The sequence below is a fragment of the Ranitomeya variabilis genome, chromosome 4, assembly GCF_051348905.1.
Source record: "Ranitomeya variabilis isolate aRanVar5 chromosome 4, aRanVar5.hap1, whole genome shotgun sequence".
Lineage (NCBI taxonomy): Eukaryota > Metazoa > Chordata > Amphibia > Anura > Dendrobatidae > Ranitomeya > Ranitomeya variabilis.
Window position 1 is genome coordinate 168,246,746 of NC_135235.1, and position 26,305 is coordinate 168,273,050.

Genomic DNA, 26,305 nt, shown 5'->3' on the forward strand with positions numbered 1-26,305 from the left:
CGCATAGCCGCGTGTTCAGGCACAGACAGATTAAATAAACAACCCTTAGGGTATTTACTACCCCGGATCAAGTCTATGGCACAATCGCACTCCCGGTGCGGAGGTAGGGAACCAACCTTGGGTTCTTCAAAAACGTCACGAAAGTCAGACAAGAATTCAGGAATCTGAGAGGGAATAGATGATGAAATGGAAACCAAAGGTACGTCCCCATGAGTTCCTTTACATCCCCAGCTTAACACAGACATAGCTCTCCAGTCGAGGACTGGGTTATGAGATTGCAGCCATGGCAATCCCAGCACCAAAACATCATGTAGATTATACAGCACCAGAAAGCGAATAACCTCCTGGTGATCCGGATTAACACGCATAGTCACTTGTGTCCAGTATTGTGGTTTATTACTAGCCAATGGGGTGGAGTCAATCCCTTTCAGAGGTATCGGAGCCTCCAATGGCTCCAAATCATACCCACAGCGTTTGGCAAAGGACCAATCCATAAGACTCAAAGCAGCGCCAGAGTCGACATAGGCGTCCGCGGTAATAGATGACAAAGAACAAATCAGGGTCACAGATAGAATAAACTTAGACTGTAAAGTGCTAATTGAAACAGACTTGTCAGGCTTCTTAGTACGCTTAAAGCATGCTGATATAACATGAGTTGAATCACCACAATAGAAGCACAACCCATTTTTTCGTCTAAAATTCTGCCGCTCGCTTCTGGACAGAATTCTATCACATTGCATATTTTCTGGCGTTTTCTCAGTAGACACCGCCAAATGGTGCACAGGTTTGCGCTCCCGCAGACGCCTATCGATCTGAATAGCCATCGTCATGGACTCATTCAGACTCGCAGGCACAGGGAACCCCACCATAACATCCTTAATGGCATCAGAGAGACCTTCTCTGAAAATCGCCGCCAGGGCGCACTCATTCCACTGAGTAAGCACAGACCATTTGCGGAATTTTTGGCAGTATATTTCAGCTTCATCTTGCCCCTGAGACAAGGACATCAAGGCCTTTTCCGCCTGAAGCTCTAAATGAGGTTCCTCATAAAGCAACCCCAAGGCCAGAAAAAACGCATCCACATTGAGCAACGCAGGATCCCCTGGTGCCAATGCAAAAGCCCAGTCCTGAGGGTCGCCCCGGAGCAAGGAAATTACAATCCTGACCTGCTGTGCAGGGTCTCCGGCAGAGCGAGACTTCAGGGACAAAAACAATTTGCAATTATTTTTAAAATTTTGAAAGTGAGATCTATTCCCCGAGAAGAATTCAGGCAAAGGAATTCTAGGCTCAGACATAGGTGCATGAACAACAAAATCTTGCAAATTTTGTACCTTTGTGGCGAGATTATTCAAACCTGTAGCTACACTCTGAAGATCCATTTGAAACAGGTGAACACAGAGCCATTCAAGGATTAGAAGGAGAGAAAGAGAGGAAGGCTGCAGCATAGGCAAACTAGCAAGTGATTCAATTAAGAGCACACTCAGAACTAGAGGAAAAAAAAAAAAAAAAAAAAATTGTAGCAGACTTCTTTTTTCTCTCCTTTCTCAGCCAGTAATTTAACCCTTTTTTGGGCCGGTCAAACTGTCATGATTCTCAATGGCGAGAGAACATAGCCCAGCATATATGAGAACTAGCTCTTGGAAGATGGAAACTATACTGACCATGAACTAAACCTGCCGCACAACTAGAAGTGGCCGGGTAGCATGCCTACGTTTTTTATCCCTAGATGCCCAGCGCCAGCCGGAGAACTACCTAATCCTAGCAGAGGAAAAGACAGTCCTGGCTCACCTCTAGAGAAATTTTCCCAAAAGGCAGACAGAGGCCCCCACATATATTGGCGGTGATTTTAGATGAAATGACAAACGTAGTATGAAAATAGGTTTAGCAAAATCGAGGTCCGCTTACTAGATAGCATGAAGACAGAAAGGGCACTTTCATGGTCAGCAGAAAACCCTATCAAAACACCATCCAGAAATTACTTTAAGACTCTAGCATTAACTCATAACACCAGAGTGGCAATTTCCGCTCACAAGAGCTTTCCAGACACAGTAACGAAACAGCAGCTGTGAACAGGAACAAAATGCAAAAACACACAAGGACAAAAGTCCAACTTAGCTAGGAGTTGTCTAGTAGCAGGAACATGCACAGAAGGCTTCTGATTACATTGTTGACCGGCATGAAACTGACAGAGGAGCAAGGTTATATAGCGACTCCCACATCCTGATAGGAGCAGGTGAACAGAGGGGATGATGCACACAAGTACAATTCCACAAGTGGCCACCGGGGGAGCCCAGAATCCAATTTCACAACAGATGGGCCCTTGATCAATAGGTCGTCGAGGCATGGGATTACCAGAATCCCTTTTGAACGCAGGATGGCCATGACAGCTGCCATGACCTTCGTAAAGACCTTGGGAGCAGATGCCAGCCCGAAGGGGAGGGCAGTGAACTGGTAATGATGCTCCCTGATCGCGAATCGGAGGAACCTCTGATGCTGCACGCAAATAGGAATGTGAAGGTACGCATCCCGAATGTCCACTGAGCACAGAAACTCTCCCGGCTCCATGGACGCGATCACCGAGCGCAGAGATTCCATTTTGAAGTGTTGAATCCGAAGGTGGCGGTTCAATCGTTTGAGATCCAGAATCGGACGGAGAGAGCCGTCCTTTTTTGGAACCACGAACAGGTTTGAATAAAACCCGGAAAACCGCTGACGAAAAGGCACTGGCACTACGACTCCCGAGGCGAGGAGCGAATCGACGGCTTGGAGAAGCCCTGGGAGATGAGAGGGCTTTTTGGGAGGACGAGAGAGCATGAAACGTCTTCCTGGGGGCGAAGAAAACTCTATTTTGTAGCCTGACGTGACGATCTCCCTGACCCAGGCGTCGTCGACTACTGAAAGCCAAACCTCTGAGAATAGAAGAAGGCGGCCTCCCACCCTGGAAGGAGTTCCAGGTGGGGGCGACCCGTCATTTATTAGAAAACCTGCGGCCCCGAGATCCCGATGGTTTTGCGGGGTGGCTCTTGGCTCTCCAGCGTGGCGGAGGCCTGAAAGAAGGTTTTCTTCGGTCCCCTTGTGAGGAGGAACGGTCCTGGACGGGGTTTCCCGAAGAGGCAAAAGACCGAAAGGGACGAAAGGACTGGGGACCCCTCCTGTTGAAGGGACGTTTAGGCTTGGACTGGGGTAAGGAGGTACTCTTACCGCCAGTAGCGTCCGAGATCATTTGATCTAGCTGCGAGCCGAAGAGTCTGGAGCCCTGGAAGGGCAGACCCGTGAGCGATTTCTTAGATGCGGGGTCAGCGTTCCACGCCTTTAACCAAAGAATCCGGCGAATGGCGACAATGTTGCCATTAGCCCTGGTAGAGCAGACCGCTGCATCAAGGGAGGCATTCATCAGGTATTTTCCTGCCAGTGAAATCTGATCCGCTAATTCAGACAGTTCTTCAGCAGGAGCAGAGGCCGAAATGCCCCTGCGCAGGGTCTTGGCCCAGGCTGAAACAGCCTTGGCTACCCATGACGAGGCGAAACTAGGGCAAAGGGAGGCTCCGGAGGCCTCAAATGCTGATTTTGCTAGCGCCTCGATTTGTCTGTCCGAGGGGTCCTTAAGGGAAGCCGCGTCCGGAATAGACAGAACTGTCTGTGAGGATAGCCTGGACACAGGCGGGTCGACCTTAGGAGACTCGGACCACTTGGAGACCAGGTCGGAGTGAAAAGGGTATAACGCATCAAGCAGTTTCCTGCCTGGGAAACGCTTGCCAGGGTTTTCCCAGTGAGTGGCGGTAGTGTTGTCAAACTCCTTGTGATTAGGGAAAACCCTAGAGGGACGTTTAATCCGTTTAAAAGCAACGGAGACGTCCTGAGAGCTTGCCTCATCCTCCTTAAGATCAAGCGTCTGAATGATAGCTGAGATAAGGCTATCAACCATGTCTTGTGTTCCGGAAGTCTGATCTGCATCCGAGTCAGATTCCGACTGAGAGGTGACATCAGACCCGAGGTCCGCCTGTGAGGAAGGGGAACGGGCAGATAGGGGAATCCCGATGTGGTCCGGTGAACTGGAGAAGGATCTAGATAAGGTCCGTTTTCTGTCTCTTTTGTCCGGTCTGCCTCTGTGAGAGTCTAGGACAGGTGCGGGCGAATCGCCGTGAGAGGCGTTCGTGGCACTGGTGGCATTAGAGAGAAGCGGTATGCGTTCCAGTGCCTGGACCAGGGACTGAGAAACCTTAGTCAGGTCGGACACAGATTGAGACATAGCAACAGCCCACTCCGGGGGAGGGGGGTGCACTCATCCTGGGACCCTGAAGCTTCCAGGGGAGCTGACATGGTGGGAGGAACGCAGGATGGGCAGAAAGGAGATGGCTGACCTGAAACCCACTTTTTCTTACAGTGAGCGCAGGCGTAATGGATGGCCGTAGGGGCAAAGGCCGGGGTGGGGTCGGACATAGGTGGATGTTACCTTGTCCCCAGAGAATACTGCCAGGTGGAGTAGGAGGTAGCGCTGAGCCTGGTGAAAGACAGCGGAAACCGCAGGTGCCTGTGTTCCCCCGAGAAATCCTGTGTCCCACGCGATGAGCAGACGCTGACAGGGAGCAGGAAGCAGGAGAAAAGAGCGCGGAGAAAGTGCGACGCTGTGGGCGTGCACAGGACCGAAGGGGGGAAAGAAAGGAACGCCCCCTGTAAAACTGAAAGCAATCCGGCCGCTATACCGTCGACCGCCACAAGAGGGCGCTCAAGCGGCAAGAAAGGGAAAAGCAGGGAGACGCTGCACATCCCGGCCGCACTAATTCCGGCCACCACCAGAGGGCGCTCAAGCGCTAAGAAAGGGATAAACAGTGAGGCAGAGAGAAATGGCGGGCGAACGAGCCTGCAAGTTTGAATAAGGAGGGGGAAAAGATGCCAGCCTTCCTGTTCTCATTCCTACGTGGTCTCAAAGCCCGAATATGCAGCCCACTTCCCTGTCAGATGCTCCCCTATGGTAAGAGGAGATCGCCACTGGGCAGAGTATTGGTGGGAGAGGGGAGGGGGATTTTGTTGATTGAAGATTCCCTACCTGAAGATGAGAAATCATCAGGATCCCTGGTAGATAGAGGGTCCTGGAAGTAGTCCTCCTTCCCGCGCCATGACTCTCCGGCGCAGAAGACGGCGTCGACCCCTGAACAGGGGGAGAGGGTCACTGGATGTGACCGCCGTCTTCCTCTCAGCCCGCTCCGAGGAGAGGGATGAGGAGGGGAAACGGGCAGGACTGGCCACCGAAGAAAGGGTCACCCTGAACACCCAAATGGGTGACAGGGGACAAAGTCCTGCCCAGCGGGTCCGAGAGGGTGCGATGTGGGTGATACCACACTGCTCTCTCGGTCGCTCAAAGTGGGGAAGACAGGGTGAGAAAACTGCACCCTGTTACCCTGAAGAAAGTATCTGAAAAAGAAAGGGGAAATGATTAATAACACACAACAAATCCCTGTAAAAGAAATACGGATCTGGTGTTAGATCCAGGTCCGCCTCCTACAGACACTAAGCAAAAACTGAGTTGCCTGGTGCCTGTCGGAGGGTGTATACTGCCGGGGAGGAGTTACTTCTTTATTTGCATAGTGTCAGCCTCCTAGTGACAGCAGCATACACCCATGGTTACCTGTGTCCCCCAATGAAGCGAGAAAGAAAACACCATTAGTTTTGTTGCAAACTGTGTTTGTTGCATGATGGATGTCAAAACCATCAGACATATCCCTTTATCTATAATAAGTAACAGAGGTGAATGGGATTTTGAAAGTCAGCTCATCACGTTTAGATGCACTTTGTTTCAATGGAGATCATCGCATGGAGCCATCTTAGTCTGTGACGTGAATATCAGAGCACAGAAAGAGAATAAAGTTTCCACCAGCGATGGTAGCCATACCATGATTAATGCTGCTAGCTGAATCGCGTTAATTATGTATCCTGGATTTCTCATGGTGACCACAGCATTTACATTTTAATACTGGATAAAAAAGATGTTCTTTTAATGTATTTAACTGTAATCAGTTCTCTCCTACACTGTCTGCCAATTCCCCGCACCCAATTTCACGTTGTACAAAGTTTTGCTAAATTTTATATTTCTGTTTTTTTTAAGAAAATGACCTAGTTGATGTGCTTAACACACAAGTTCCAGGTAAACTTAAAGTGGAAGATGTATCAATGTTTCTGTGCCTCTATTTTAAGGATAATAAAATTTTAAAAATTTTGCTACACTTTGGGGTCGATTAATTAAGACTGGTATTGTGCACAATAATCTTAATGAAAGGTGTGCTGGAGTAAGAAGAGCCAAATTCATTCTAAGGTGCATGCATTGCAACTGCTGTGTGCCTCTGCTATTAATGTTACTCCAGGGCTTCTGCACATTTCTGGCATAATTTATGCCATTATAGTGGCATACATTTTCATGAATGTTCCAGATGGCCTTCACCATGACCCATCTTGGCCCAATTCTGCCCATTTTGGCAGAGCAGACTATAAGTGGAAAAACCCACAAGATTTTTCAAAATTTCAAGTTATTTTAAGTGATAATTCTGGCAAAAACCTTGATGAATTGGGCTTTTTGTTTCTGTTAAAAAATGTTCAGCTGCTTTGATTTTGCTCTGCTTTAACTTATTTTGAAACAGTGGGAAAGTAGGCATGGTTAGTGGAACACCCACCAGGGTCGTAGGGTACTTGGAACTGGGTCCGGTACTTAAAGGGGAATGTGTCACGGCAGCGACAACCCGGTCCTTGGCCCTGGCCGCCCAAGTAAAAGGGAATGTCTTTAAAGGGATTTTGTGAATAAAGCTTGTTCATGACGCCACCTGTGGTTCTCAGTCAGTGATGACCGACGCTGCTTAAAGGGGTCCTCTGGGGTGATGTTATGGCATCAATGATGGTATAACTTCCCACAGGTGAAGCTGGGTTCCCAGGGCTCCTGGTGTAGTGGGGACAGGTGGTAGGTGGCGTAGAAAGAAACAAAGGACACAGGGTTGCAGTCTCTTTACCTTTTTGCTGAAGGTTCAGGCAGCCACAGTCCAGGGTACCAGATCACGGGTGCAGCTGTGGTCCAGCTTGGAAGCGAATTTGGAATCCCTCTTACCAGGTGGGGTTGGAAGCCTTCCTACTAGCGCTGTGGTGTTGTAGTCCCTTGCTGCCTTAGACCTCACACAAGGTCCTCATGCTATCTCTCTGTCCCCCTTTAGGTAGGACAATACCTTTATGATAGGTAACTCAAGACTTTTTACAGGATCTCTAACACGACCTGGGCTTTATGCGTTACTGTGTCTTCAGGTGTATGGTGGACAGGTAACTTGCAATCTGCTGTCCCGCCGGTTTCTGCTGTGAGATATAGAGTACTGCACAACCACGGTCATCCAGCTACCGGTATCTGCGCTCAGCGTGGAGGAAGCCTAGTCGCAGCTTCTCTCTCCAGCTCTTAACTTTGCCTTTACTTCTTTCCTCTTTAATGCTCTGTACAATCAGTTCTGCTTTCCTTTCTCTCTTTCCAGGAGCTGCAGCACTTCTCGTGGCTGCTCGGCCCCTCACTTGCTCTCTCCTCTGTCTCTCTGACAGACTGCCCAACTCCTCCCCCAGACCAGAATATATATTTATATACAGGGAAGCTCCCCTGAAACAGGGTTCAGAGCTCCCCCTTCTGGCCTGGAGTCAGAACAGTGTTGTATGTGCTGAATACCTAAAAAAGGGATCCTTCCTCGCCTCCAAGCATGACACCACTCTCCCCATGAGGAAAGCAATGCCACTGTAACAACCAGGAACCTGGGGTGTTACACTCCCCCCTGTTTAAACAAAAACAACAATAAATGGTTAAAGGCAAATGCAAAATTTTTCAAAGACATGTAACAGGTACAAAACTTTTGATTCCCTTTATGGGAGGTAATTATGATTTAAACATTACAGAACTTTAACCTCTTTACCCCCAAGGGTGGTTTGCACGTTAATGACCGGGCCAATTTTTACAATTCTGACCACTGTCCCTTTATGAGGCTATAACTATAGAACGCTTCAACGGATCCCTGTGATTCTGACATTGTTTTCTTGTGACATATTGTACTTCATGATAGTGATAAAATATCTTTGATATTACCTGCGTTTATTTGTGAAAAAAACGGAAATTTGGCGAAAATTTTGAAAATTTCGCAATTTTCCAAATTTGAATTTTTATGCAATTAAATCACAGAGATATGTCACACAAATACTTAATAAGTAACATTTCCCACATGTCTACTTTACATCAGCACAATTTTGGAACCAAAATTTTTTTTCTTAGGGAGTTATAAGGGTTAAAATTGACCAGCAATTTCTCATTTTTACAACACCATTTTTTTCTAGGGACCACATCTCATTTGAAGTCATTTTGAGGGGTCTATATGATAGAAAATAACCAAGTGTGACACCATTCTAAAAACTGCACCCCTCAAGGTGCTCAAAACCACATTCAAGAAGTTTATTAACCCTTCAGGTGTTTCACAGGAATTTTTGGAATGTTTAAATAAAAATGAACATTTAACTTTTTTCACAAAAAATTTACTTCTGCTCCAATTTGTTTTATTTTACCAAGGTTAACAGGAGAAAATGGACCCCAAAAGTTGTTGTACAATTTGTCCTGAGTACGCCGATACCCCATGTGTGGGGGTAAACCACTGTTTGTGTGCATGGCAGAGTTCGGAAGCGAAGGAGTGCCATTTGAATTTTTAATGCAAAATTGACTGGAATTAAGATGGGACGCCATGTTGCGTTTGGAGAGCCCCTGATGTGCCTAAAAATTGAAACCCCCCACAAGTGACACCACTTTGGAAAGTAGACCCCCTAAGGAACTTATCTAGGTGTGTGGTGAGCACTTTGACCCATTAAGTGATTCACAGAAGTTTATAATGCAGAGCTGTAAAAATAAAAAATCATATTGTTTCATAAAACTGATTTTTCGCCCCCAATTTTTTATTTTCTCAAGGGTAAGAGAAGAAATTAATTGGACCCCAAATGTTGTTGTACAATTTGTCCTGAGTACGCCGATACCCCATATGTGGGGGTAAACCACTGTTTGGGCGCATGGGAGAGCTCGGAAGGGAAGGAGCACCGTTTGACTTTTCAATGCAAAATTGGCAGGAATTGAGATGGGACGCCATGTTGCGTTTGGAGAGCTACTGATGTGCCTAAACATTGAAACCCCCCACAAGTGACACCATTTTGGAAAGTAGACCTCCTAAGGAACTCATCTAGATGTGTTGTGAGAGCTTTGAACCCCCAAGTGTTTCACTACAGTTCATAATGCAGAGCTGTGAAAATAAAAATTCTTATTTTTTCCACAAAAATTATTTTTTAACCCCCAGTTTTGCATTTTTCCAAGGGTAACAGTTGAAATTAGACCCCAAAAGTTGTTGTCCAATTTGTCCTGAGCATGCTGATACCCCATATATGGGGGGAACCACCGTTTGAGCGCATGGCAGAGCTCGGAAGGGAAGGAGCGTCATTTGGAATGCAGACTTAGATGGATTGGTCTGCAGGCGTCACATTGCATTTGCAGAGCCCCTAATGTACCTAAACAGTAGAAACCCCCCACAAGTGACCCCATATTGGAAAATAGACCCCCCAAGGAACTTATCTAGATGTGTTTTGAGAACTTTGAACCCCCAAGTGTTTCACTACAGTTTACAACGCAGAGCCGTGAAAATAAAAAATCTTTTTTTTTCCACACAAATTTTTTTTTAGCCCCCAATTTTGTATTTTTTCCAAGGGTAACAGAAATTGGAACCCAAAAGTTGTTGTCCAATGAGTCCTGAGTACGCTGATACCCCATATGTTGGGGTAAACCCCTGTATGGGCGTACGGGAGAGCTCGGAAGGCAAGGAGCACTGTTTTACTTTTTCCATGCAGAATTGGCTGGAATTGAGATCGGACGCCATGTCGAGTTTGGAGAGCCCCTGATGTGCCTAAACAGTGGAAACCCCCCAATTATAACTGAAACCCTAATCCAAACACATCCCTAACCCTAATCCCAATGGTAACCCTAACCACACCCGTAACCTGACACACCCCTAACCCTAATCCCAACCCTACTCCCAACCGTAAATGTAATCCAAACCCTAACCCTAACTTTAGCCCCAACCCTAACTCTAACTTTAGCCCCAACCCTAACTGTAGCCTTAACCCTAGCCCCAACCCTAACCCTAGCCCTAACCCTTGCCCTAACCCTAGCCCTAACCCTAGCCCTAACCCTAGCCTTAACCCTAACACTAGCCCTAACCCTAGCCCTAGCCCTAACCCTATCCCTAACCCTAGCCCTAACCCTAACCCTAGCCCTAACCCTAACCGTAACCCTAGCCCTAACCCTAGCCCTAACCCTAACCCTAATGGGAAAATGGAAATAAATACAGTTTTTTAATTTTTTAATTTTTCGCTAACTAAGGGGGTGATGAAGGGGGGTTTAATTTACTTTATAGCGGGTTATTTAGTGGATTTTTATGATTGGCAGCCGTCACACACTGAAAGACGTTTTTTATTGCAAAAAATATTTTTTGCGTTACCACATTTTGAGAGCTATAATTTTTCCATATTTTGGTCCACAGAGTCATGTGAGGTCTTGTTTTTTGCGGGATGAGTTGACGTTTTTATTGGTGACATTTTCAGGCACAAAACATTTTTTGATCGCTTTTTATTCCGATTTTTGTGAGGCAGAATGACAAAAAACCAGCTATTCATGAATTTCTTTTGGGGGAGGCATTTATACCGTTCCGCGTTTGGTAAAATGGATAAAGCAGTTTTATTCTTCGGGTAAGTATGATTACAGCGATACCTCATGTATATTTTTTTATGTTTTGGCGCTTTTATACGATAAAAACTATTTTATAGAAAAAATAATTATTTTTGCATCGCTTTATTCTGAGGACTATAACTTTTTTAATTTTTCTTTGATGATGCTGTATAGCGGCTCGTTTTTGAGGGACAAGATGACGTTTTGAGCAGTACCATGGTTATTTATATCCGTCTTTTTGATCGCGTGTTATTCCACTTTTTGTTTGGTGGTATGATAATAACGCGTTGTTTTTTGCCTCGTTTTTTTTTGTTTTTTACGGTGTTCACTTAAGGGGTTAACTAGTGGGACAGTTTTATAGGTCGGGACGCTACGGATGCGGCAATACTAAATATGTGTACTTTTATTGTTTTTTTTTATTTAGATAAATAAATGTATTTATAGGAACAATATATATATATTTTTTTGCATTTTTTTTTGGATTTTTTTTTAAATTTTTGTAACACATGTGAATATTTTATTTTTTTACACTATAACATTGTCCCGGGGGGGCATCATGTTATAGTGTAAGATCGCTGATTTGACAGATTGCACAGCACTCTGTCAGATCGGCGATCTGACGTGCACAGCTCCTCCAGGCTTCCCGGCGCCTGCTCTGAGCAGGCGCTGTGAAGCCACCTAAGAGAGGGTAAGAGACCCTCGGAGCAGCGCGATCACATCGCGTTGCTCCGGGGGTCTCAGGGAAGCACTCAGGGAGCCCCCTCCCTGCGCGATGCTTCCCTATACCGCCGGAACACTGTGATCATGTTTGATCGCAGTGTGTCGGAGGTTAATGTGCCGGGGGCAGTCCGTGACCGCTCCTGGCACATGGTGCTGGATGTCAGCTGCGATAGTCACCTCGACGGGATAGTACGTCTAAGGTCAGAGAAGGCTTAATAGAAGAAATAGGTAGAAATTAACTTTTTCAGAATAGAACTTTCTATGACATTAATATTAGATAGCGATTACCTTTTACGGGTATACTATCTTTGGTAATGCGTCTTCTAATACAGTGCAAAAACATTAGCTCTCCTACAAATATATGAAACTCTCACTGTAATACTCAATATTACCTGTGCATACATTAACAATCTAACATCTAAACTACTATTCACTTCCCTTACAGGTTAAATTTTCTTATTCTGAGGTAGTGCAATTAAAGGTACAGACATTCAAATATCAATAACATTATAGCAATAGTCTCATTCAATAAACTGTGAGATCTTTCTCACTAATAGCAGCAGTGATGTTGGGATCTGTCATAAACGCCCAAGGTAGGCTTGGGCAGGCTACAAGGCATAACATCCAGACCTTGTCTTCAGCCACGCCAAAGGTTTTTTTTTCAGGTCATCTTAAGACAACCATACTTTAGTGCAAAATGAACAGTATTTTCTTTGGTCATATGTAAAATCAGTAGAAAGCACCAGAAGTGATAACTATTTACATAACAGTTTGTGGACCATTTACTGTCCATAGTCCCAGCATCTTTAAACAAATGGACTTTTTAAACGGAAACCTGGCCAGGTTAAACGAACTTTTAAAATTCAACAGTTATAACAATCAGAAATCACTGGAATATTTAGAAACTGTCTATTTCCTTTGCCAGGGTAGCTCCTGGTGACTGCTACTCCCTGACCGGGAAAACTCAGGATCGTACCTCTCAAATGATACGGCATACCGGCTGGTTCCACCACTGGTGTTTGGGTGGACTGGTGGCATTTAGTAACTGGCCTGGCCTGCTGCTGCTCCTCCGTGAACTGATGTTGCATCCTGGTCTGACTGTTTCTGCACTGGTACGCACTTTCTGCAGTCCAGAGTGTACCACCCTTTGTCGCCGATATGGCGGGTATATGTCACTCTGTCACCGGGTACAGGTCCCTGTCAGGGTGTCCTCCCATTAATTAAGATTCAACGTCTCTCTGGTTAATGAAGGTTTCATTGATCATCCCTGCTTGTTTTTGAAACCCCAGCCTCTCTGTTGGTTCAAGACAACTACTTCTCCCTGCCTTAGTGGTCCCCTTTCTGCACGAGGGATTTTGCGAGTTTGGGCCTTTGCCTCCAAGTTTCTCTCCTCAAGCGCTGCTTGTCAGGCTCCTCCCGTCGTCTACAGTGCTCCTGCCAGATTATAATGGGGATTTTTCAATCACCACGGGTTCAGTATAGTTAACCCGGGGCCCACTGGTTGGAACTAGCAGGGCTGTCATCTGACCCAAGCTACTGTCCCCCCAGTCTCGGTACAGTCGACAATCTGCTCTTCTGGGCCTCGGCATAGGCTGGGTCGGTAGGGGGCCCACCAGGGTGTCGTCTGGCACAGGGGTTGCAGTGGGACTTGATGCTGGGGTACCCTCAGCGTACAGTGACATTTAACCTAGGGACCCAAAACCCTGGTTGGGTGTGTACAGCAGTGGGGGTGGCCCGGGCATAGCCATTAAGCCTTCCGCCGGTGGGGTCAGGGTCGCGGTCGCACCTCTTACCTTTTCCTTCCAGAGCCCTGGATCTTCTTTTCTGTTCCAGGCTGGATGAGGCTGCTGATGGTCATCTGGTAAGGGTCCCCAGGAAGGCCTCCTTCCATCCGGCCACAGCCTCCAGCTGCATCCCCAGGAGCTGCCGGGTGAGTTCCTCCACTTCTCTCAGCAGGAAGTCCGGATCCAGCTTCGGTGACGGGTACGGTTCTAGCAGACAATGGCTGGGGAGTCATCCTGCTCCACCCCACGCTCCAGTGCTCGCTCACCTCCCTCCGCCATGTTGCTTTCCGGTACTTCCTCTTCGGACCGATTTCCCGCAGTTTCATTCCACCACTCTTGTCTTTATGGGCGGTTGTTTCTCATCTTCCCACCATCCCAGACTAGGAGGCAGACCTCTCTCGTTGATGGGCTTACTTCTCTCACATAGTAGTATTGGTGAGGAGCGGCCATAGCTCTCGTGCCGTTCCTCCAGGTGCCGCCCATGATAACATGCCCTTCTCCTTCCTGCATGCCACATGGTGCTATAATGGCAGCAGTTTTGACGGCAATTTACAGTTCAAGTCTCTCAATAAAGCACAGTCTCTTAGGTACACATGAGCCATTTCAATGGGTTGGTCCATCCTGCTTGTGACGCCAAGTTGGAACGCCCGCCAGGGCCGTGGGGTACTCGGCACAAGGTCTGGTACTTAAAGGGGAATGTGTCATGGCGGCGGTGAACGTTTGAAACTGAACACCCATAGAATATCATGGGAGTGGATTCCCACTATATCGAAGTCCCATTGGACGCAGACAATATGAGAAAATAATACATGGAAAAAAAGAGAGATATAGTGGGAATCCACTCCCATGATATTCTATGTGGGGTGCAGTTTCAAACGTTAAGATTTATTTAATGGTACTATACGTGCCTGTGGCAGTGCCACAGAATATGATAATTACTCTCTAGTAGTAGCATTGGGGATATACTGACATAGATTATCCATATCTACTGTTAACATTCCATGGTTTACTGTGAATATATTGTATAAACATGTATGCGCCTATTTATTAGATGAATAGAGCATGGTCTGTCATCTATTTTGCATGTATTCATAACCAGCTGGATTATTCCTTGTTGTATTTCTATGGTGTATATAACCTGTAAAGGTGTAGACTCATTGGTTTTGTATTTATGTTTTTAAATGGTTTTACTAGTGTGTATTGAGGTATGATAAAGTTTTTTCTATGTCTTATAATTAGTGGTTGTGCAGGCCATCATTAGTTTTTTCCTCTTCGTTTTTTCAGTCTGATTTTTACAGACTAGGCTTTGCACGCCATTTCTTCACTATTATATGATATCGGTGGCCTCCAATTTACCCACACTCCTCGCTCTGGCAACAGACATGTTGGAGGAGTGGGTATCCTTCTTTCTAAAAACTGTTTTTTCAACCCTATCCAACCTCCACCCTCCCTTATCCTCCCTTCTTTCGAGGTTCACTCTGTCCGTATCTATGCTGCCTCCAATCTCCAAATGGCTGTCATATACTGACCACCGGCTCAGCCACTGCCTTCCAATTCTCCACCTGGCTCCTTCACTTTCTCTCCGCTGACATCCCCACCATCATCATGGGTGACTTTAATATCCCTACTGACACCCGCCAGCCAGCAGCCTCCAAGCTACTGGCCCTTACTTCATCCTTTGGACTCACCCAGTGGTCCTCCACAGCTACCCACACAGACGGACATACACTAGACCTCATCTTCACCCGCCTCTGTTCCTTATCTAATCTCACAACCACTCCCTTCCCCCTATCTGACCACCATCTACTCACCTTTTCATCCTTGTCCTCCTCACCTGCCCCCCATGGCCAGCCATTACCACATCGTCGCAGAAACCTCGCACATCTAGACATTCAGACTCTCAGACTCTCTCCTACCCCTGTCCTCCATATCTTCACTCCACGACACGGACAGGGCCACCGCGTTCTATAACTCCACTTTCACATCAGCCATAGACTCAGTCGCCCCTCTCATGCATGGCACAGTGCGACGAACCAATAGGCAACCTTGGCATAACAATCTCACAAAAAACTTCGACAAGCATCCAGGGTTGCGGAGCGGCATTGAAAGAAAACACGCCTGCCAGACGACTTCACTGCTTTCAAACAAGCTACATTAGACTTCAAATTAGCCCTCACCTCGGCTAAACAGACCTATTTCACTAACCTTGTATCTTCACTATCCTACAACCCAAAACAACTATTCAGCACATTTAACTCCCTCCTCCGCCTACCACTGCCACCTCCAACTCCCCTCATCTCCTCCGAGGATTTTGCCACCTACTTCAAAAACAAGATCGACCAAACAAGGCAAACCCTAACTGTTCCACCACCCCAACCACTCCATATACCAGACCTCTGCCCTTCCCTAATAGCCTCCCTCTCCAACATCACTGAAGGAGAGCTTACTCGCCTCTTTTCCAAATCACACCTCACCACCTGTGCACTTGACCCCATCCCCTCCCACTTGCTCCCCAACGTCACTAACATGCTCATTCCAGCCCTAACCCATCTCTTCAACCTATCGCTATCTTCTGGTACCTTCCCCTCTGCCTTCAAACATGCCACCATCACACCCATCCTCAAAAAAACTAACCTTGACCCAACTGCTTTGCCCAGCTACCGCCCCATATCACTGCTCCCGTTTGCTTCAAAACTCCTTGAGCAGCATGTTCATGCTCAAATTTCCTCCCACCTCTCATCTAACTCTCTCCTTGACAACCTCCAATCTGGCTTCCACCCCCACCACTCCACTGAAACTGCCCTGACAAAAATTACTAATGACTTACTCACAGCCAAAGCTAACAGACAGATCTCCATCCTCCTCCTTCTTGACCTGTCCTCTGCTTTCGACACAGTCGATCATTGCCTACTGCTACAGATTCTTTCTTCCCTTGGCATCAAAGACCTTGCCCTGTCCTGGATTGTCTCATACCTTTCCCACCACACATTTAGCGTTTCCCACTCCCACACAACCTCCTCATCCCACCCTCTCTCTGATGGAGTCCCTCAAGGCTCTGTCCTAGAGCCCCTACTTTTTTCCATCTATACCCTTGGCCTAGGGCAACTCATAAAGTCCCATGGCTTCCAGTACCACCTGTATGCGGATGACACTCAGATCTACCTCTCTGGCTCAGATGTTGCCTCTCTTCTGTCCAGAATCCCGGAGTGTCTGTCAGCCATATCCTCCTTCTTCACCTCTCGCTTCCTAAAACTCAATGTAGAGAAAACCGAACTCATCATCTTTCCCCCATCTCATGTATCCCCCCTACCTGATCTATCTATTATGGTAAACGGCATCACGCTCTCTCCCGCACCTGAAATGCGCTGCCTCGGGGTAACTCTCGACTCTGCCTTGTCCTTCAAACCGCACGTTCAAACTCTTGCCACCTCCTTTCGCCTCCAACTCAAAAATATCCGTCCCTTCCCCACCTCGCAATCTACTAAGACTCTTGTGCATCCTCTCATCATCTCCCGCCTCGACTAAAGCAACACCCTCCTCTGTGGCCTCCCCGCTAACTCTCTTGCACCACTCCAGTCTGTCCTCAACTCTGCTGCCCGGCTAATCCACCTCTCTCCTCGCTACTCCCCTGCTTCTCCCCTCTGCAAATCCCTCCACTGGCTCCCAATTCCCCAACGAATCCAGTTCAAACTACCAACACTTATCTACAAAGCCATCCACAACCTGTCCCCTCCCTATATCTCTGAACTAATCTCCCAATACCTTCCCTCATGTAATCTCCAATCCTCCCAAGATCTCCTACTCTCCTCCACACTTATTCATTCCTCACACAACCGCCTCCAAGATTTCTCCCGAATATCCCCCATCCTCTGGAATTCCATGCCTCAACACGTCCGACTACCCACCACCCTCGGATCCTTCAGACGGAACCTGAAAACCCATCTCTTCAAGAAAGCCTACAGCCTGCAATAACCATTCTGAGGCCTCGCCATCGCCAGAGCCACCGCCTCGCCATCGCCAGAGTCACCGCCTCGCCCCCTACTTTCGGCCCCTTCCCCACTATCCCATAGAATGTAAGTCCGCAAGGACTCTCCCCTCTGTACCAGTCTGTCACTGTAAACTTGTTTACTGTAAATGATATCTATAACTCTGTATGTAACCCCTTTCTCATGTACAGCACCATGGAATTAATGGTGCTATATAAATAAATAATAATACTAAATTATATTGTTATAGGAGTGCACCCTATTTATACATTTATAGAAAGAAACAAAGGACTCAGGGTTGCAGTCTCTTTACCTTTTTACTGAAGGTTCAGGCAGCCACAGTCCGGGGTATCAGATCACGGGTGCAGGTGTGGTCGGGCCGGCATGGAAGCAAATCTGGAATCCCCTTACCAGGTGGGGTTGGAAGCCTTCCTACTAGCGCTGTGGTGTTGTAGTCCCTTGCTGCCTTAGGCCTCACACAAGGTCCTCACGTTATCGCTCTGTCCCCTTTTTGGTAGGACAATACCTTTATGACAGGTGACTCGAGCCTTTTTACAAGCTCTCTACCACGACCCGGGCTTTATGCGTTACTGTGTCTTCAGGTGTATGGTGGACAGGTAACTTGCAATCTGCTGTCCCGCCGGTTTCTGCTGTGAGATGTAGAATACTGCACAACCTCGGTCATCCAGCTACCGGTATCTGTGCTCAGCATGGAGGAAGCCCAGTCACAGCTTCTCTCTCCAGCTATTAAATTCGCCTTTACTTCTTTCCTCCTTATCGCTCTCTGCAATCAGTTCTGCTTTCCATTCTCTCTTTCCAGGAGCTGCAGCACCTCTCGTGGCTGCTCGCCCCCTCACTTGCTCTCTCCTCTATCTCTCTGACAGACTGCCCAACTCCTCCCCCAGACCAGAATATATATTTATATACAGGGAAGCTCCCCCTTCTGGCCTGGAGTCAGAACAGTGTTGTGTGTGCTGAATACCTGATAAAGGGATCCTTCCTTGCTTCCAAGCATGACACCACTCTCCCCGTGAGGAAAACAATGCCACTGTAACAACCAGAAACCTGGGGTGTTACATTAGCTTTTCAAATAAAATTAGGGCATATGGACAAAAGTGTTATGTGTAAAGATGCACCAAATGTATCAAACAGCATGGAATCATTTGATATATTCAGCGCAATTATAGACAATGCAGTGACAACGAAAAGTGGTTATGAATGTTCCCTTCAAGGGAATATGTCACCAGGTTTATGCTACCTAACCTGAGAGCAGCATAATGTAGGGAAATAAATTACAAATCCAGTGATATGTCACTTACTGGACTGCTTAGTGTAGTTTTAATAAAATCATTGTTTACTAGCAAAGGTTATTACTAGAGGACTCGTAAACCTCAGGGCCATCTTAACCCATGGGCCCAATGGGAACTTACATGGGGAACCCATGAGCAAAGCTGATCTTTGTATGTTAAGTCATCATAACTAAAGTTTGGACAACTGTTTAGCTGAGCATTTTTCATGCTGGTGACTAGTGATGAGTGAATAGCATTGTTGCTCGGGTGATCTCTGAGTATTTGTTAGTACTCGGAGATTTAGTTTTCGTCGCCTCAGCTGCATGATTTACAGCTGCTAGACAGGCTGAATACATGTGAAGAATGCCTGTTTGTTAGGGAATTACCACATGTATTCAGGCTGTCCAGCAGCTGTAAATCATGTAGCTGAGGCAATGAAAACTAAATATCCGAGCACTAACGTATACTCAGAGATCACCCAAGCATGCTCAGGGAGACCCAAGCAGCAATGCTACTCACTCATCACTACTGGTGACCTAGTAGTCCTCTACCTCCTTCACCATTAAAAACAGCAAACTGTATCCTATCAGAGGTCAGATAAGATTCCAGCTTCAACCTGCCACCATCCCAAAAGAAAACTGTGAAGTGGTAACATATTATGCAGGGTTGTGGGTCACAGAAGAGCAAAATGAGCAGTCTGATCGCTACCGAATGTACAGAATGTGCTTCACTTCTGCCATGAGGTGAATAACCCTTTCAGCGTTTCAATGAAACATAATGTTCTGAGTTGATCACAGAAGGGCAACCTCACACATGTGCCTTGCATGGCTCACGTCCTCAACCTGGTGGTACAGCAATTTCTATGTCACTCTTCTGGGTTGGATGCGCTGCTGCAGAAATCAGGGTTGCTGTGTGCTCACTTCTGCCGTTTGCACCCTGCTTGTCATTGACCTGCATCAATATTGTGGTTTTTTCGGGTTACCGATTTACTGGTTGATATGTGATGTGCTGACACTGTGGAATTCCACTCAGCACATGTTGCAGCGACTGTGGCAGCAGCGATGAGCCCTGGTGCAGAATAACATTTTACTTAGCATGGGTCAATGCAGTACCGATGTGGTGCAAATCATGCTTGCGGAGTGGGCACAGATGAAGGACCTCTGCACCCTTCTGCACAGTTTCTAAACGGCTACCAAAATGGTTAGTGCTGACAATGCCATCATCAGCATCACTAGTCTGGTCATCTACATGCTGGAGCACACTTTGAGTAGTCTGCGGGAGGAAGGGGTGGTCCCAGAGGAAGAGGTGGAATCAGAGGAGGATGCAAAAGGGATAGCAATATCTCCAAGCTCCGGACTGTCATCGCACAGGCAGGGGCCTTGAGATGGTGAATTACAGTTGATGAGGGGGGCTCATGGTACCAGACAAGCTGTGAGTGAAGGTGCAGGAGCCAAGGAATAAATGGAGGAGGACGAGGAGGAAGAGGTGATGGGTGCGCAACAGTCAGGAAATGGATAATGAATCCCACTCTGTTGTCCGTGATTGGCAGGAGGGAATGGTAGAAGCAACATTGAGTGTTACCCCACCACCGACACACCATGGACTTGGGCCTCATGTAAGTATCTAACACATGAACACTTTCTTGCTGCACTATCTGCAACATGATGCCCATATTGCTAGGATTAGAAATAGTGCTGACTGCTGGGTTGCCACTCTCTTACATCCATGGTAAAAGAGTAAATTTTGCCCTATGCTTCCCCCTGTAAATGGATGCATACATGCTGTAATATCGAAACTTGCTTGTAGACAATCATAAGATTGATTTTCTCCAAAACAGCAGTGAGGCACAAAGTATGCATCACAGTTATAGACTACCAACCCTGGGAACGTCGAGCTGTAAATGGATAAACATTGGCAGTATCAGTGTAAGTGCCATAAGCAATTGTTTAGACCAGCCTGCGCACCATCAAAACAGAGCACAATTCTGACACATAGTGAATGACTGGAGAGGATGGTGCTGTAGTATCTCATTTTCAATATCAATGCCATCAGGTGGGTTTGGACCTTTTTGCATCTTGGTCTTCAAGAAAGGAAGAGTGGTCTGAGCTCTCCTGTCACGCCTTTGAGGTTTTGTCATGCCACGCATCCAGCATTCTCTCAGAACGTGTCTTCATCGCTGTTTGTGGTGTCCTGATGGATAAGCGGAAGTGTACATGACCTAACTTTCATCAAGTCATGGATCTGCAATGACCTTTGCACCCAAATCTCAGAATGGGCAGACTAGGGCAATGGTGTAGTTTTTAGTGTGCTTGCGTTTTTGCAGTCTGTGACACCATTGCTGTGTATTCCTGCTGTTGCTACTGCTGCAGATGTTAATAATAATTTTTAATTTTTGAAATGCGGAGACCTTAATTTGGGTCTCCATCTGGTAGGATTCCTGTAGTGGAAGGGGTGTCAGAGCCATATCATATTATTTCTGCTCTGGGGAAAATGATGTAATGTTAGTAATGTCTACCCGTAAATTTTGGAAATGTTTGTACTCCAAGTTGGGTCTCTTTCATGTGTGTTGCCTGTACCTGTATGGCTCCCAGACCGGCAGGCCTGCACTTACTTTCAGTAAGTTTTTTAAACTATAGTAGTCTCTGAAGCAGATATTTGTACTACCTGAGTGTTGCTGAGCAGAGAAGCAGTTTGAGCTGTTGCATGAGGCATCAGGGCTCCCAGCACAGCAGGCCTACACCAGTCCCTCACCCACCTCTTAGTTTGAGCTTAAATTCAAAGCTGTAAATTCTGGCCCAGATCCTGGCTCATAGTGGCCTGACTGCTGCTGTGCCTCTATAAAATTTTCGCTGTGGGTCAATTGATGTCACTTTTCCTGGTGTCTGCCCCTAATTTTGGAAATGTTTGGACTCCAAGTTGTGTCTCCTTCATGTGTGTTGCCTGAATTTGGCAGGGGTCTCAGAGCACCAGGCTTACACCTGTCACTCATCCACCTGTTACTGATCAATGTTTAAGCTAGAAATTCTGGTCCAAGCCCTGTGCCATGCATCCATGCTGCACAATTATACTGTACTATTTGTATTCTGGGTCAGTTGGGCGGTTGGAGAGTTGTGACGTTGGGGGAAACAAGGATAATTGGGGTGCCACCTCTGAGAACTGTAGTGTGTGTGATATTAAGGTGGAGGAAGAGGAGGAGAGGCCACTTGATGCACTTGATTGCCATCCACTGGAGCACACGCTCTTTCTGGCTCTCATCCACAAGGCATACCACTGTGCCTATGTGAAAGATAGGGAGACGAGTAGCCTGTCCATTAACAGCAATTGTCAGTTGTCTTTGGATAGGACGAGCTAGTGTCTGGACAACACTATTAGCAGAAAGCATTTACAGTCTGAAATGTGGACTCCTGCCTGCACCACAGTATTAGTACAAATGATTTAAATTCTCAAATGTGGACTCTTGGCTGCACCACACTATTAGCAGAAACAATTTAGATGCTGGAAGATATATTTGATACAAGATTCCACTAGCTGAACTAGTTGACAATAAACCGCCTAGCTAAATATCTGACTACTTGAAGTTATTGTCTTAGCCATGGGTCTACAGCAGCCTGGAGATTTTTAGTGGTTGTGGTTACACAGCGATACCTTTTGAGTACCTTTGCCTTTTGTCTCCCCATTATCACTCGGATAAAACCCTATTGTGCTTATGGTTATTTCAGTTTTTCTACCTCATAATAAGAAGTTTATACTTTTATACTGTGCCATATAATCTGTGTGGCTTACTGACTACTATTGTGTTTTTAAGCCTTGTGCATTGTTCAAATATTTATCATGCTGATTAGTTTCTGCTGTACAACCTGTTTTAATGTTTTAACACCATTTTTATTGAACCACCAATAAAATAAATATATTTTTAATATTATCGACCATTTACTTTTATTCCTAGGCAAACCAGTGTGCTGGAGCTCCTACAATAACCAATCGGTTGTCGCTGTCGCCACCGCACACTGGTTTGCCCTGGGCCATTATGCTGTTAAGACATCCCTGTTAAACCTGCTGCTAGGTATGCACTCGCAACTGATTGACAGCTTTCTGCCTATGCACAGTGTACACAGAAAACATCCAATCAGTACTGTGAGTGGGGTTATACATAATTTAGCATTCAGAAGACTGGTAGATCTGCAGAAAAGAAAACATTCATTTTATCAAAATTGCAGCAAGCAGCATAATAAGTGACACATCGCTGGAAATAGGGTTTCTGCCCCATAACATGCTGTTCTCAGATGGAGTAGCAGATCAATTCATGATCAATTCCCCGTTACTGAGTTATATTTACCGTATTGTTAATGCATTACAGCATTTCAATGTTAAGAAATCCCTTCTCAGTCCAAAACTGGGTATTTAGTTATTTTATACTTGGGCATTATGGTAGCAGCATTGTCGATGACTTATCCCAAATCTCATCCACATGCTGGGAAGAAAATCCACAGCATTTCTGCAACTAAATTCGCAATCATTTTTACCACCGCAGATTTTGCTTTAGAGTTTACTGCATGAAGTCCGCAGTAGAAAGGTTCTATATAGACTTAAGTTTCTCTTCACTTACATCCTCTCCTTGTTTTGGCTTGAAAAGAATGAAAAGGGGAAGTGAATCCAGCTTGAAGCTAGTAAAAATTATTTCCACAAAGTCTTTTTACCTTTCACTTTTAGAATTAGCCAAGATTTACAAAGACAATAATGATAATGCCAGAGACATGTCTTACAAATCTCTACAAAGGAAATTAAAGGTAAGAAATAAAAATAACATTAATCAATGATCGTTATGACGTATGGCTGAATTAACTTTCTGTTCTCCAAGTTGTATAAAAGTTTAATAAGACATTCATTTATTTTTTACCGTACTGCCATGTGTCAGATCATATACAGAAACATCGTTTTTTTGTTTATTCTGCGAGAATATGTATAAATCCATCATATGCTGTAGCATACACCATCATATAGAGATAAAATTGCACCACCACATGGAGACAACGTACAGGTGCTTCTCACAAAATTAGAATATCATCGAAAAGTTAATTTATTTCAGTTCTTCAATACAAAACGTGAAACTCATATATAATATAGTTATTACAAACAGAGTGATCTATTTCAAGTGTTTAATTCTGTTAATGTTGATGATTATCCCTTACAGCCAATGAAAACCCAAAAGTCAATATCTCTATAAATTAGTAAAATTAACAAAAAACACCTGCAAATGCTTCCTCAGCATTTAAAAAGGTCCCTTAGTCTGTTTCAGTAGGCTCCACAATCATGGGGAAGGCTACTACCATGACAGATGTCCAGAAGGCAGTCATTGACACGCTCCACAAGGAGGGTAAGCCACAAAAGCTCATTTCTAAAGAAGCTGGCTGTTCACAGAGTGCTATGCCCAAGCATATTAATGGAAAGTTAGGTGGAAGGAAAAAGTGTAGTAGAAAAAGGTGCACAAGCAACCGGGTTAACGGCAGCCTTGAAAGGATTGTTAAGAAAAGGCCATTCTAAAATTTGGTAGACATTCACAAGAAGTGGACTGCTGCTGGAGTCATTGCTTCAAGAGACAACACACAATATATTCAGGACATGGGCTACAAGCATAGCATTCCTTGTGTCAAGCCACTCATGACCAATAGACAGCACCAGAATCGTCTTGCCTGAGCCATGGAGAAAAAGAACTGGACTCTTGCTCAGTGGTCCAAGGTGTTGTTTCAAATGAAAGTAAATTTTGCATTTCATATGGAAATCAAGGTTCCAGAGTCTGGAGGAAGTGTGTAGAGGCACACAATCCAAGCTGTTTTAGGTCTAGTGTGAAGTTCCACAATCAGTTATGGCTTGGGGAGCCATGTCATCTGCTGGTGTAGGTCCACTGTGTTTTATCAAGACCAAAGTCAGTGCAGCCGTCTACCAGGAAATTTTAGAGCACTTCATGCTTCCCTCTGCTGAAAAGCTTTTTGGAGATGGAAATGTCATTCTGCAGCAGGACTTGGCACCTGTCCACACTGCCAAAAGTACCAATACCTGGTTTAAAAACAACAGTATCACTGTGCTTGAGTGGCCAGCAAACACGTCTGACCTTAGTCCCATACATAATCTATGGGGTTTTGTCAAGAGGAAGATGAGAGACACCAGACCCAACAATGCAGATGAGCTGAAGGCTGCTATCAAAGCAACCTGGGCTTCCATAACAACTCAGCAGTGCCACAGGCTGATCGTCTCCATGCCACGCCGCATTGATGCAGTAATTGATGCAGAAGGAGCCCCGACCAAATATTGAGTGCATTTACTGAACATATGTTTCAGTAGACCAACATTTTGGATTTTAAATTCATTTTTCAAGATGGTGTTATAAAGTATTCTAATTTACTGAGATAATGACTTTGGTGTTTTCTTTGGCTGAAAGCCATAATCATCAACATTAACAGAAATAAACACTTGAAATAGATCACTCTGTTTGTAATGACTGTATAATATGAGTTTCACTTTTTGTATTGAAGAACTGAAATAAATTAACTTTTTAATCATATTCTAATTTTGTGAGAAGCACCTGTATGTTAGCACACAGAATCCATAAAATTCTTTAGTACAAAGGTATAGTGTCTTCGTGTGCCTAAATTTGCACACATCATAACTCCCTATTTTTGAAAGAGTTTGTGCTAAGATTTTTAATTATCCCTACCAAGAAGATAAAGCATAACCTACTGATCACTGTTGGGCCAATCAATGGGATCTCCATCATTGTTAGCACCACAGAGTCAGAATGAATGGAGTGGAGGAGCACTTGTTCATCTTCTGTTCATTTCAGGCAAGGTCCTACAGAGCCCCATTCTCAGGATCAGCTTGGGTCTCATCATCCAAATCTCATCAATCAGAACATTGTCCTCTATTCTATGGATATGGTATTATTTATGACCTTGGTCCAAGCTCTTCAAAGGGAATCTATCAACAGGTGTCTGCTATTTAATCTGAGAATATCAAAAAAGCAGGGACAAAGCTACACCCAAGAAAAAGTCTCAGATGAAAAGGCCACTTGGGAAAAATATAAAATGTAACTTTTATTAGGTATTAAAACTAAAAAATACCACAAATAAACAAAAAACACATAACATAAAGTGCAAATGTGCCAGTGATGTTAAAGGGAACCTATCACCCCGTTTTTTAAAGATTAGATAAAGATAGTGTGAAATAGGGGCAGAGCTGGGCTTTACATTAGTGCCTTTTTGGTGCCTTTACACCCCCGTTAGGCTGCCGAAATACCTTTGTGAAGTGGCCGTTTTCTGCTGTCACTCAAGTTGGTCAGGTCGGATGGGCGTGGTCACAGCGCTGTTTCTCCCCCAGATCAGGCTCATCATTACGTTGGTTGTCATGATCTCTGCAGGCAGAGATCATAGCAAGCCTATAGAGGGACAAGCTCTCGGAAGATGGAACTATACTGACCATGAACTAAGCCTGCCGCGCAACTAGAAATAGCCAGGTAGCATTTCCTATTTATCGCTAGATGCCCAGCTCTGGCCTAAGACCTAAATAGCTAGCAGAGGGAAATATAAGACCTGGCTCACCTCTAGAGAAATATTCCAAAGAAGACAGTAGCCCCCCACATATAATGACGGTGAGTTCAGATGAAACAACAAACGCAGCAGGAAAATAGTCTTAGCAAATTTGAGGTCCGCTTACTAGATAGCAGAAGACAGATAGTATACTTTCATGGTCAGCAGAAAAATACTAACAAAACAC

The 26,305-nt window shown here is 45.5% G+C and overlaps 1 protein-coding gene across 2 annotated transcripts in view; it reads left to right on the forward strand.

Annotated features, from left to right (window-relative positions):
- Nucleotides 1-26,305, forward strand: part of LOC143770101 (uncharacterized) — a 72,084-nt gene that overhangs the window by 20,473 nt on the left and 25,306 nt on the right. The window contains exons 2-3 of one of the 2 annotated variants that reach the window (XM_077259364.1): nt 6,104-6,142; nt 23,249-23,325. In XM_077259364.1, the coding sequence (XP_077115479.1) occupies nt 6,104-6,142; nt 23,249-23,325 (116 nt within the window). The remainder of the gene's footprint in view (nt 1-6,103; nt 6,143-23,248; nt 23,326-26,305) is intronic. The other variant, XM_077259365.1, reaches the window with a different exon arrangement.